This window comes from Chelonia mydas, chromosome 7 (assembly GCF_015237465.2).
Source record: "Chelonia mydas isolate rCheMyd1 chromosome 7, rCheMyd1.pri.v2, whole genome shotgun sequence".
NCBI classification, from domain to species: Eukaryota; Metazoa; Chordata; order Testudines; family Cheloniidae; genus Chelonia; species Chelonia mydas.
Window position 1 is genome coordinate 2,855,449 of NC_057853.1, and position 14,359 is coordinate 2,869,807.

The window sequence follows — 14,359 nt, forward strand, 5'->3', positions numbered from 1 at the left end:
CCCCTTTTCCCATCATGTTTGCATTTCTCACCAGTCTAGGCAAGGAGCTTCTATCTAGACAGAGACTAGAAACTTGGGCGTGGGGGGAGAGTAAGTCCGGTTACAGACACAGAGCCTTTCACCTGAAATTAACTGCTCTGAATATGGTTTGCATTGGTAGTAACTGTTTATGGAAATAAGATGGTGGTCTCAGTCCAGTTACTGAGTATAGAGTGAGAGTACACAGGGTTCTTCATCCCCAAACACATCATAGGTGCTAAATGACATCATTTCTAGCAGCACTGGTAGATACTGAGGATCTCATTGACAGGTAGACTGAGTTTCATTCACTCCTCTAGAGAGGTCTCCTTCAAAATAGGCTGAGTCACCCATTGAATGGACAATGCCGGCATGTCTCCAGTCGCCAAGGCTGTCAAGCCAACCTCGACATTCATTAATAATGATGGTAACACAAGCCTGGTTTTTTCTGTTCTCTATGCACAGCACTGGAGAGCCCCACACCCACCACAGTAAGAGTGTCATCATCCTCAACCTAAGGCAGGATGATCATTATTTTTATTATAGTAACAGCTAGTGGCTTCCACTGAGATCAGGGCTCCATTGTGTTAGAGGTTATACAAACACATAGTGCTCCTTAACCGAGGTGCTCTGAGAGTGGAGAGACATTTCAGGATAATGTCTTCAAGGTCTTTAATACAATGACCTCTGATAGCTACACAGTGCCCACGCTCATTAAATCAACACAGAATGTAGCTCTTTGGTAGAGTATATCCACTGATGCACAACTGAATCAATCTTTTGTGTCATACTTTCACAGCAGAAAAGAACCAATCCTCTATTGTAAAGCAGATATTTAACTCCCTTAAATTCCTTGATGGTTAAATATAAAGATCTCATTCTCTTTTAAACCAAATGAAAGAAATACAGGTGACAATATGCATGTGTTTTGATTAAAGCCTTTTCCTAATAGCCATCCAGGTCTTCCATTGCAGTTCCAATCTTCAAGAAACAAACAGAATTCATGGATCAGAATGCCTCAAGATTGATATGAAATGGCTATAAACCAAGAGTAAAATATAAAGGGCCTGATCCTGTAATTGCTTTAGGAAAGAAACTTAACAGTCATGTGTAAGTTGTCTGCAGGGTTGGGCTCCAAATAATTTCAGGAAGATGGGAGGATTAAAAAAACATGCCTTTACTCTTCACTGTGACAAAGTGGCATGTTGGGGACTGGTTCGTTAGCAGTCCCCAAGAAATAAACAAATCCCAGGGAGTCTCACTGCAGAGACAGAGGGAAAGTGTATTCCTCAGCCAAAATGGTCCAAATCTAGTAGGTTTTTTCATTACTAATGATTCTATAAATATTTAAAAGAAATCAAGCAGTGGCTTCTGAAGCATGCACTGAGATACATACGCCTAACTCAAGTGACTTATTGGAGGAAACATGTCAGGAAAGGCATTTGGGCATTGGATGTTTTTCTTTCTCTTCTTTTGTGATTAAGTTTTCCAATACTGAATCATAAAGGAAGTGTAAATGTGCAACCAGAACAAGAGGCTTCATCCAACACAGCCTATTGGTCAATCCCAAAAAAACATACCAAGCAATAAAGACTTGTCACAATTCAGGGCAACTGCACCTGTATTCTCCCTCCATGGACAAGCCAGGGCACCCACTTTAGGCTCCGAGCTCCTCAGCCATCCCCCCTCTTGGGTAGAGACACACATCTCTCTCTACCTCCTGACTGCAGTATTTCCAGGCTGCACAGTTCCTTGCCTTCACTGTGAGTTCCACAGTAAGTTAGCGGGCCTGCATTGCTTTCTTCTCAGAGGCTATAAACAGTGTAATTGCCCACAGTTAATCCACCACACAATTCTTTCTAAGCAAGCACATTTATTCTGAAGAATAAAGCATTCAGGAGAAAACATACTGCATGTTAATACATACTGTATGCATGATAATAGCTTGCCACAGGTCCCCCCATCCCCAACTCCAGTCGTGGCTTTGGCAAGTGATCCGTTCTTCGACCCACCAACGGGTTTTCTGTGGTTACAAACTCATAACAATTGTTAGCTCAGAACGGCCACCTGCGTAAATCTGAGAGTCCCTCCTTTATACAGTTTGGCCCTTTGATCTTGGGGCTCTGGGAACAGGTAATTAGCAAACAATTGTCCTTCCTTCAGGGCATAGCTTCAAAGTGCTGGGTTTTTGCATAACCAGAGGCCGGCAGTGGGGGGGAGAGACTGCATTTACCTTTTCCTAGCTATTTCCCAGGAATTCCACTTCACACTATTGTCCCTACAGTTCATTGTCTGCCACATTGTCCAATATAGTTCTTTGATCACCCAGACCCACAATATTACAGAACCTTTGCATTTAATACACTGGACTCCAAAGATACTTAAACCTAATTCAGTGAGATCTCCCAAAGTACAGGGAATTGCATCTGTCACAGACACATTATCTGCTACCTTTAAATATTCCCCTTATACCTTAAAATACTGTCAGGAGACGGAATCGCTGAGCCTCACACCCAAATGCAGGATAAATAAGATTTACCTAATGGAGCTCAACCTATTGAAGTCTTGATTCCCATTCCTCTGCTCAAACCGTTACTCAACAACAGAGATATTCATTCCCAAGCCAACTGGGGAAGGGAGGGGGAGACATCAAGAGGATGCAGCTCCTTTCCAACATCTTGTCTCCAGAAATCCTAGAGACTGATGCCTCAACATCTGGGCACGTTCTTCACTTGTCAAAGAGCGAAGAGTGTCATGGGACTTGCCAGCAATCTACTGAGCATAAACAGATGACAACGTGTCACCGTCTGGAAGGCTCTAAACCAGTTAAAGGTACTTTGGAGACTTACGTTAGCTTGTGTTGAACCAAAGCTGTGAGCAGGACTTTGCGGAGAATCCTACACAATAGTTACAGAGCATTTGCTTATCTTGCACTGTGGCTGGGTTTGGTGTACACTTTAATGAGATGTCCCTGCCAGAATGCTTTGTTGGATTGTGATAAGTAGGCTGAGCAGCATGTATACACAGGCTAGATGTGAATGGGGCCTTGGGGCAATTACAGAATACTGTCTATGTTTGCAATCCAAAATATAGCTACATTTATCAGCCTCCCATACGTAAACTAAACCACACTTACAACCAAGATATTGATTGACCTCAGACTATGTTCCAGAGGAGTTGGGATCTGAAGAACACTCCAAGAGCCTTATCTCCCCGGTTAGCAGTCTATCTGTTACAGAGCTGCAGCCTGCCAATACATAGTGATCTGCTGACCTGTCAAAGATCTACACATGTGAAAGATCCTACTAGACGCGATAAATTGATCCCCGATAGATGGATCACTACCCGCCGATCCGGCGGGTAGTGCAGACATACCCTAAGCTTTACCTGCTTGTGTGGGTTTTATTTGTAAAAACTGGAAAATATCATTGTAAAACAAAACTAAAAAAGGCAGAGGAACTTAGGGACTGGTGTAGTATCTAAAACTATTTTTAACACATTTTAAAAATATGGATTAGATTTCAAGTTTGCTGATATTCCTTTAATCACAGCGGTACACAAGTACTGCCATAATGAACTCATTTGGTCTACTTGTGCATTGTTGGTTACATGTGTTTTCCAGGGTCAGAGCCCCCATCCACCTCATAACTCTCACATACACATTATTGTCCAAGCTGCCATAATCATCGTACCTAGTCATAACATTTAGAGAGGATCCAAAACATGGCATCACATTTTTCATCGTGTAAATAACATTCTATAGGGAAGCATTAGCACAGGCACATCACAAAAGGAAAAAAAGTGCAACAGCAGAAAAATATCATGAATTCTTCCTAAAACAGATGGCATGGTGCTGAAAAAAGTTGGCATTAATAATTTCCAGGAAGGAATACAGTTTGTATATTTAAGATGCAATCTCTTACCAAGCAACCAAGAAACACACACAAAAGTGCGTTGATTACAATTTTCATTTAACTCATTCAGATTGTTATCAGCTGGGAAAGTAATAATGCCCAGTACAAATGTTCTTTAAAAAAAACACAGGGATTACGTAAAAATGTAATTGATTATGGCTCCAATCCTGCAATCGGAGCCACGTGCATACGTATATCAAAGACACACACATCTATTCTGATTAATTTTGATCCCTGGGGCTGAACTATGAGCTTGCCACAAGCCCTGAGCAAAGGGTGTTGCCTTGTTGTGCGGCCCCTGGAGCAGGCCACGAGGCAGACAGTGACTCTAAGATTGGTAATCAGCCGCAAGGGTTTCTCTTTGCTCTGAGGGGGAAGTTCCCTGCACCAGGTCTATGGTGAGCAAAAGGTATTTTCCTCACAGTGCTGGCGCAGCTATGCTGACCCCGTGTTGGGGCATGGTGCAAAACTCTGCCCATTCCCTCACCCCGACCTTCCCACTCCTGCTTGCACGCATGGGGGACAGAACGTGAGACTGCGTCTTCCCCTGTACAACTACTCACAGCAAGGGTAGCGCACATGAGCTTGACGGGTCGCCCAACACTCCTTTACAGCCTTATGCATTGCATAATTTGATCCTTCGCTTGCAAGACAATCCATACACTATCCTGCCTGGTGTTCCGTAATTGCCAGATTCTTTGCCAGCAGTTTAAAAAAGTCAAATTTGGTGGAGTTCACTTTAAATACTGCCAGTTTATCTAGGGCAAGACCTGGCTCATTAAGTTGATTAAGCTGACACCCACTCTGATCTAGCAATAAGATCTTTGAATGACACCTACCTCATCATAGACACTGTCATTTCTGCTGAAGTCTCCAACCTTCCTTGGAAGAACATGGACATGAACGTGCTGAAAATTCAAAAACAACAAACAATGGTGATTATCTAGATAATTTTTGTAGGCTGACAGTGATGTTTTCCTGACATCCTATTACTACACACTGGCTCCCACTGTATTATTTTCGGAGTCAAAAAAATGTTAACCTGTTCTATAACTGTATTGCAAATCTTCAGAGACTACATAAGATGAAAAACATGAGAAAGCAACTTTGCTGTAATATGAGCGTTTGAGTGAAATGCCAGAAAGTTTAGGAATTATTCAGAGTTGTCAGTCTGAGTTGTATTTAGCCAGAGCTCTGAAATGACAGCATATTTTAAAGCTGACTCTTGTGACATTGAAACTGACAGGAATAAGAATTTGCCAACTTCGGATTGCAGTAGAAGGTAGACAGCAGGTGTAAGCCGGGGGGCTGCAGGGGCAGGGTTACACAGTATTGGCTCAGCAGTATTCTGAGAAGACTATGGGATAAAGGAAATTCTCCTCAGACTCAGCTGTCCAGGTAGCAGTGGTATTATGGGGAGGACACATGGCGATGTACAGAATGCCTAACAGCATGTACTTTGCAAGGCTAAAAAAGACATGTAAAAGTTTTGCTTTTACATCATCTTCCAAGAAAGTGGAACCTGAACGTCGCTGGTACAATCTGTGAGGGAGGGCCCTGGTGGCATAAAACCCACTGGGTGTCCAGGTTCTGGGAGTGCAAAGTGCTCACAACCCTTATGAGGACGAAGAGTTAAGGGAGGAGCATAGCCAGAAAGGGCGTTTGGCCAGAGCAGTCACAGAGCGCAACAGTCCTCTGCAAAACTGGTGGAAATGAAGGATGTCAACGGGAGTCTTTCCATTGTCTTCAATGGACATGGGATTGGGCCCTAAAGCTCCCTCCATATTTGGCAGAACCCCAGTGTTGGTAGCTGCAAGAGCACCACCCTCCCACAGAAGCACCTCTTCCTGGATGCAGTCGCGCTAGCTGCCTCCAAGAGGTGTGATGTATTGTTGACATCAACAGCTCGACTAAGATTGGCCCTGTTGTACTATGGAGAGAGAGGGGCTGTATTTGATCATGATCTCCAGGGAAAGATGGGTAAATAAATAATTTCAAATAATGAAAACAAGGGGATAAAATTCAAACAAGTGAAGCCCCATCATTTAATAATTATTACTGCTAAGAATCCTCACACCTGAGCTTGTGGAGAGCTTAAGACTAAGCTTGTGCATGAATAGACTGGCAAAGAGTCAGCCAGGCTATCACAGTGTATTTCCGCATCCAGGAAGAAGTGCTAAGGTGAATGCATATGCAGACCAACTGAGAGAAACTCCTACAGGATTCAGAGTAACAGCCGTGTTAGTCTGTATTCGCAAAAAGAAAAGGAGTACTTGTGGCACCTTAGAGACTAACCAATTTATTTGAGCATAAGCTTTCGTGAGCTACAGCTCACTTCATCGGATGCAAGTGAGCTGTAGCTCACGAAAGCTTATGCTCAAATAAATTGGTTAGTCTCTAAGGTGCCACAAGTACTCCTTTTCTTTTTTCCTACAGGATTGAAAGCCTTTTACCAGCTGGCTCTAAATTCAATCAGGAAGCCTAATTACCCATTTGTTTGCACCAGTACTAAGTCCCAAAGTTTAAATATGCCTCTGGATGAGAGAGCTAGAGAATGCGGGGTGGGGAGGGGGAGGGAAGGAGGGCCGGGGGACAGAGACAGAAAGAATTAAAGTCCAGCTCCAGCAGCCTGTGCATCTGTGGCTACAGCAGGAAACCTCACAATCTCTCTCTCAGATATCTCCACGGCACCCATCTGAGCCTATACTGGAAATTCTATCACAGCCATGGAATATTGAGCATTTATATAACGCTTTCCAATTTGAGCCTTTAACAGTTCCTCTCCTCTCCCCCAGTCCAGCAGGTAGCTAAGTATCGTTATTCGTTCACAGTGGGGACACTCGGATGCAGAGACCCAAACTCCTCCCTGGTGTAACTTCTCTGCAGTCAGTTAGAAACTTACTTCTCTCCCTGACTCCCTACATAGCATTAGGCAAATCATGTCAGTAAGTTTGGCCCAACTCCATCTTGGATTCAGCCCCATTGACTGCAGCAGCAGCTGTCCCAGGGAAATTCCTGTGACTTGTACAAAGGGAGATTCAGGAGCTGGAGACAGCCATTCCCAGCAGGGAGCCACCCTCTGTGGGCTCCCCTGCCAGCAGAGAAGCCACATGAAGAGCATCAGGCCAAACTCCCGTTTGCACGGGCTTTTCCATGATGGAGGGGGCTACAAAATGGCTTTTCTTTCTCTTTTCCCTGCTCTCTCTCTCTCTCTCTTTTTGTAACCCGTTCCTGTATTTGTCATTGGGGAGGGACAGCAAAGGGTCTTAGTTGGACTAGGATTTAGTTGGGGTTGGTCCTGCTTTGAGCAGAGGGTTGGACTAGATGACCTCCCGAGGTCTCTTCCAACCCTAAACTTCTATGAGTCTACAACCAACTAGAACCATCCCGATGTGTAGAAAGAATAGTAAATATGGCAGGTGACCAGCTTGGCTTAACAGTGAAATCCTTGCTGATCTTAAACACAAAAAAGAGGCTTACAAGAAGTGGAAGATTGGACAAATGACCAGGGATGAGTATATAAATATTGCTCGGGCATGTAGGAGTGAAATCAGGAAGGCTAAATCACACCTGGAGTTGCAGCTAGCAAGGGAAGTTAAGAGTAACAAGAAGGGTTTCTTCAGGTATGTTGGCAATAAGAAGAAAGCCAAGGAAAGTGTGGGCCCCTTACTAAATGAGGGAGGCAGCCTAGTGACAGAGGATGTGGAAAAAGCTAATGTACTCAATGCTTTTTTTGCCTCTGTCTTCACGAACAAAGTCAGCTCCCAGACTACTGCACTGGGCAGCACAGCATGGGGAGGAGGTGGCCAGCCCTCTGTGGAGAAAGAAGTGGTTTGGGACTATTTAGAAAAACTGGACGTGCACAAGTCCATGGGGCCAGATGCTTTGCATCCGAGAGTGCTAAAGGAATTGGCGGATGTAATTGCAGAGCCATTGGCCATTATCTTTGAAAACTCATGGCGATCGGGGGAAGTCCCGGAAGATTGGAAAAAGGCTAATTAGTGCCCATCTTTTAAAAAGGGAAGAAGGATGATCCTGGGAACTACAGGCTGGTCAGCCTCACCTCAGTCCCCGGAAAAATCATGGAGCAGGTCCTCAAGGAATCAATTCTGAAGCACTTAGAGGAGAGGAAAGTGATCAGGAACAGTCAGCATGGATTCACCAATGGAAAGTCATGCCTGACTAATCTAATTGCCTTCTATGATGAGATAACTGGTTCTGTGGATGAAAGGAAAGCAATGGACATGTTATTCCTCGACTTTAGCAAAGCTTTTGACACGGTCTCCCACAGTATTCTTGTCAGCAAGTTAAAGAAGTATGGGCTGGATGGATGCACTACAAGGTGGGTAGAAAGTTGGCTAGATTGTCGGGCTCAACGGGTAGTGATCAATGGCTCCATGTCTAGTTGGCAGCCGGTATCTAGCAGAGTGCCCCAAGGGTCGGTCCTGGGGCCGGTTTTGTTCAATATCTTCATTAATGATCTGGAGGACGGTGTGGATTACACCCTCAGCAAGTTTGCAGATGACACAAAACTGGGAGGAGTGGTAGATAACGCTGGAGGGTAGGGATAGGATACAGAGGGACCAAGACAAATTGGAGAATTGGGCCAAAAGAAATCTGATGAGGTTCAACAAGGACAAGTGCAGAGTCCTGCACTTAGGATGGAAGAATCCAATGCACCGCTACAGACTAGGGACCGAATGGCTAGGCAGCAGTTCTGCAGAGAAGGACCTAGGGGTGACAGTGGACGAGAAGCTGGATATGAGTCAACAGTGTGCCCTTGTTGCCAAGAAGGCCAATGGCATTTTGGGGTGTATAAGTAGGGACATTGCCAGCAGATCGAGCGATGTGATCGTTCCCCTCTATTCGACACTGGTGAGGCCTCATCTGGAGTACTGTGTCCAGTTTTGGGCCCCACACTTCAAGAAGGATGTGGAGAAATTGGAGAGAGTCCAGCGAAGGGCAACAAAAATGATTAGGGGTCTAGAGCACATGACTTATGAGGAGAGGCTGAGGGAACTGGGATTGTTTAGTCTACGGAAGAGAAGAATGAGGGGGGATTTGATAGCTGCTTTCAACTACCTGAAAGGTGGATCCAAAGAGGATGGATCTAGACTATTCTCAGTGATAGCAGATGACAGGACAAGGAGTAATGGTCTCAAGTTGCAGTGGGGGAGGTTTAGGTTGGATATTAGGAAAAACTTTTTCACTAGGAGGGTGGTGAAACACTGGAATGCGTTACCTAGGGAGGTGGTGGAATCCCCTTCCTTAGAAGTTTTTAAGGTCAGGCTTGACAAAGCCCTGGCTGGGATGATTCAGTTGGGATTGGTCCTGCTCTGGGCAGGGGGTTGGACTAGATGGCCTCCAGAGGTCCCTTCCAACTCTGTTATTCTATGATTCTATGATACAAATCCTCATACTCAGTGCCTAGATACGGCCGAGCTAGGGGCACCAGAAACAGCCCTGAGTACTTTGTGCAAAGCGTTATACGGATTTTGCACCGGTATCACTTGCTGAGTTGCAAATCAACCCCCAGTGATGAACCGCAGCAAGATTTTTAGAACACATGGCTCAAGTGTAGATTGAAGCCCAAAATCAAAATAACTTTGCCTGTTTGTTTGGTAGGAAATTTACACACTGTGATGTGGTAGCTTCAGTCCATAAGAAGCCTTTGCTCACTGGAATAGAGAGAAGTTACAGAAAAAGTTTCAGTTAACAAGGTAGTCTGAATACCTCTCCCTTTTCTCCTAGACTGCCCTAGAGAAAGCTGAGGAATACCCTATTGTTTATGCTGAAAACTATGGAGAAAAATAATAATCAGGTTACAGCTGAAGATGCTTTTTGTAGGTTAAAAACTGTTTTTTGAGTAATACATCAGTGATAGTGTACTGATAGTTTATTATACTAATATATCATGAAAGTGATAGTGCTGGTGTGATGTATTAGTGCAATACATCATCTGGGCATCATTTCTCTGATGATCTATTGCTCAAAACCACACTGCAAGCTGAAAGTTGCTCATTGGTACCACTGGGCCTTCAATTTTACATTTGGAAAATTAAGGCTTTTTAAGAAAATGGAGCTTAAAGATTGTGCTGGAAATTTCATGAGACTAGAAAGCTTTTGGGGTGCTCTTTCAATTTAAAATATACACTATATTCTGTAAATAACCTGCCATTCAATTTCTTTCCTCCTGGAACATACAGGTCTTGATATTTACCTGACACAGGTAAGTTTGAATGCATTTCTGTCCATTTGTCTATAGCCTTATATCAGCTAGCTAGTGGTAGATAAAGACAAACAGAGCTATTTTTAATAGTCATTTTAATTTCTGTGGAAAAGTGTCCCAAGGTGTATTTGGGATAGGTACTATATATGACAGTGACAGACAATCTGGGCAGTTCAAGTAGGAACATGATACAAACCCTATTGAAGTCAATGGAAAGGTGCCCATTGATTTCAATGGACTTGGAATCAAGCTCTAAGACTGAAAAAAGCAGTAAGATACAGTGCATGATGACTTGCATTGTAAATGTTTCCTAATGCGACCCTCTACCCAGGAAGGTTGCCTACTATTAGAATTAAAAAGGAGAAACACAAAAGATATAGAATCATAGAATCATAGAATATCAGGGTTGGAAGGGACCTCAGGAGGTCATCTAGTCCAACCCCCTGCTCAAAGCAGGACCAATACCCAACTAAATCATCCCAGACAGGGCTTTGTCAAGCCTGACCTTAAAAATATCTAAGGAAGGAGATTCCACCACCTCCCTAGGTAATGCATTCCAGTGTTTCACCACCCTCCTAGTGAAAAAGTTTTTCCTAATATCCAACCTAAACCTCCCCCACTGCAACTTGAGACCACTACTCCTTGTTCTGTCATCAGCTACCACTGAGAACCGTCTAGAACCATCCTCTTTGGAACCCCCTTTCAGGTAGCTGAAAGCAGCTATCAAATCCCCCCTTTTTTAATATGCCAATTGTATTAAAAAAACCCAACCCCCCACCCACGTTTATATCAGCATCTGGGCCACTTAAAAGCAGTAGGACAATTTCATGGTTTGATCACCTTTACTATTTGCATTATGTCTTTATGGAACGCGATATGTTGTAGAACAAAATCTATCTACCATATTTAAAAACCAAGGGGTATGTTGTTTGGACAAGGTAACCATGACCAAGTAAGAAAGCAGGCGTTTGACTGCAGATATCCCAGATATGTCGGGGGTTTTTTGGCTCTGAAAAGAACACAGAGGACAATCTGAATTCTCCTGACTGTTTGTGTAATAGAGTCAAGCAGGAGCACCGAGGTGCAATTACATCTGAAGGAGTTTCCTTCTCTTCTGCTTGCCTGAGAAAATCAGGGGATAAAATAGCAGCGTGGACCTGGAGGTACCATGTGGTGAGAAACATCTGGGACAGGGAACTTACGCCGTCTTTAATTTGCCTTCCAATTTAACAGCCTTCTGGGTGGGGGTTTTTTGGGTTTTTTTTGTTCTTAATTTTTTCTTTCACTAAGGCCTTGATCCAGCAAGGCCCTTAAGCACAGGCTCAGCTGCAGCATGTGAATAGAACCATCAAGTTGATTGATTCCAGAGGACAAGGCACATGCTGGAAATTACGCACGTGCTTTAGTGCGTTGCTGGATAGGGGTCTACATTTGGTTATCAGACTCCACCGGACGGCCAAAGACTATGTGCCAGATCTTCCTGTGTGCGCTGGCTGCTCTGAGAGGCTCCAATGGCACAGAACATCCCTACAATATGCTGCAGAGCCATCTGAAGTTTCTCCCTGGCCACAAGGACAGAGTGGGCCTGTGTATAGAGCACTCGACTTGGGCCCTGTCCTATACCAGTCAGGTTTCTGCCGCTTACATTGGGCAAGTCACTTAACACCGCCATACTTCAGTTTCTCCTCCCACCCTTCATCCATCTTGTCTCTTTAAATCACAAGTTTTTCATGGCAGGAAGTGTTTCTTTACAGCACTTAGCACAAAACAACCCTGATTTCATTTGGGGCCTCTACGCACTCCTGTAATAGAAATAATAAATAATAAGAGCAGCTCATGCACCTCCTTCCTATCTACAGCCTGGGGAGAGGGCTATGACCAGTGGCATCCCTATGTCTGGGATCCCTGAACTGCACTCTAGGGCCATGGGCAGATGGCATAACATAGAGCAGCCCTGAGGTTGCTCTACTTTACACAGGTAAAAATGGCCAAATGGCTTCCAGAATAGGGAGGGAAGATGAGAAGATAGGGTGGAAAGGTGGCTTTTAACTTCCTTCCTGAGCTGCGGCTGAGCTACGCTCAGGAGGCGGTCCTATGTCTTCTTTGCCTATAAAACACGACGCTATGTCAGATTAGGTTACTTGCTGGCCTCAGAGCCTCGGATCAGGTTCACGAGGTTCTCTTCCAGTGAATTTAGCTCTGGGGAGAGGTAACAGATCGACAGCCCTTGGAAGCTGAGGTCCAAGCTGAATTCATAAAAAAAGTGCAGTTGGGGGAGCAATCGTGCCATGCTCCTCCTGCCCGCCCCAGAGTAATTAATGTGCCCCACTCTTTTTTGGAAGGGCCGCAATTAGCGAAGAGAGCAGGTCAATCTCTAGATCCTATGCCCTTCCCTCAGCCCTGCCCCACTCCGCCAAACAGTTTCAATCACTGCTGAGCTGTATTTTCTTTTTCTTAAAAAGTGCTCTTCGATTTCACACGATTTTGACACAACAATCCATAGTCCTGACGTCAGGACAGAGATGAGCGAACATACACCGGCAGCGCTCGGTGCGTTTAGCTACTGCTTTTGTTTCTGTTCGGATTCGGCACAGGGAACCCTAACTACGTTCCAAACACCAGCGTGTGCCAGTCACAGAAGAAATCCTCCAAATGCTCCTTTTTTACGACCTTCAGAAGGTAATGCCTTTTAGACTGCAAGCTCTTTAGGGCAGGGACTGCCCCCCCTTACCTTTGAAAAGTACCTACCACATTTTAAGTGCTCCCTCAATATGAAGAACGATCAATAAACAGCAGTTACTAATGGTGAGATTTATCAGGCTGCATGACAGGAAGCAGTGACAGCCCCATCACTTGACACCCCGAATGCCCTGTAAGAAACAAGCCTGCATGGGCAAGGGAACTGACTAGATCCAGCCGGTCTTTGCCACCTCCAACGTTCGTGTTTCAACGAAGAAGTCTTAGGCTCAGAACTATGCAAAGTTTTCAATGTGACTTTGGAAGTGGCAGGCTGCCTAGGTCATTCAAGAGTGTGCTAATCTCTCTAATATTGAAATCTGGCAAAGAGGCAGGCGTTTGTAGGAATTATACCTCTAAAGGAGAGTTCCAGTGAGCATCAGCTGTAAAATATTTGCAAAAATCTTAGCCAAGAAAACTGGAGCCTGTTTTCCTAGAGATAATCCATCCTGCTCAGGTGAGTTTTGTTTTAATATTATAGGCCATGCACAGAGTGATGCCTATAGCTAAGGTGGTGTGTGTGTGTATATACATATATATTGAAACATGTTTGAATAGCCGATCAGTCCCCTTGCACTAGTTACAGAAATGTCTGTTGATAGGCTAGAAATAGCTTGCAGAAGTGGATGTTGAAGGTGATTTTGTCAACAGATGGAATGCTAAAGACAGGTGTTGAATCAGCCATCATTAACATATGGCACCGTGAAGGATATAGAAGATCCCTGTACTATTTTATGACTATTATGTGTGCCATTTGCCTGGTTGTTATACGGCTTGTTGCAGGGTTACAAGGATAACTTCCAACAGGAAAGGAAACAATCGCCCAGCTAAGAGTTTGTCAGCACTCATCAGGGGCTATTAACTGTAATAAGTTACATCCAACCACCACTGGTGGGATGCATAGACTGGTTCAGGAGGCCAAGGACAAGGGAACAGGAACCCTAAAGACAGAGAGGGAAACACAAGGGTGGCGTGGGGCAGACTGTCCCCCCAGACCCAGAAGTGGGGGTGTCTGGATGAGCTAAGCCTATCTACATTTTGGTAAAACAAGGTGTGAGAGGTAATATCCTTTATTGGACCAACTTCTGTTGGTGAGAGAGGCAAGCTTTCAAGCCACACAGAACTGAGAACCTTTCTCAGACCTGACAAAGAGCTCTGTGTGGCTTGAAAGCTCGTCTCTTTCACCAACAGAAGTTGGCCCAATAAAGGATATTACCTCACCCACCATCTCTCTCTAATATCCTGGGACTGACATAGCTACAACTACACTGCATATAGATTTAGGTTAGACAATTGCTCACAGGCCCTCTGTGCTTTTAATCCGTTTCTCTTGTTACGCTTTGATTCCTTCTGGTTTGTCTCACTGTATTCTCACATCGGTCACAGGCCCCAAAGGGAAGCCTCACAGGGCAGCCAAATCCACTTGGGCCTGCTCTGCAATCACAGCTGGTATCCGGGGTTT

General features: G+C 44.5%; 1 protein-coding gene across 24 annotated transcripts in view; it reads right to left on the reverse strand.

The window, feature by feature from the left end:
- Nucleotides 1-14,359, reverse strand: part of FHIT (fragile histidine triad diadenosine triphosphatase) — a 1,053,300-nt gene that overhangs the window by 147,421 nt on the left and 891,520 nt on the right. For all 24 annotated transcript variants that reach the window (XM_043552284.1, XM_043552281.1, XM_043552273.1 and 21 more), the window contains one exon: nt 4,772-4,840. In XM_043552284.1, coding sequence (XP_043408219.1) covers nt 4,772-4,840 — 69 coding nt within the window. The remainder of the gene's footprint in view (nt 1-4,771; nt 4,841-14,359) is intronic.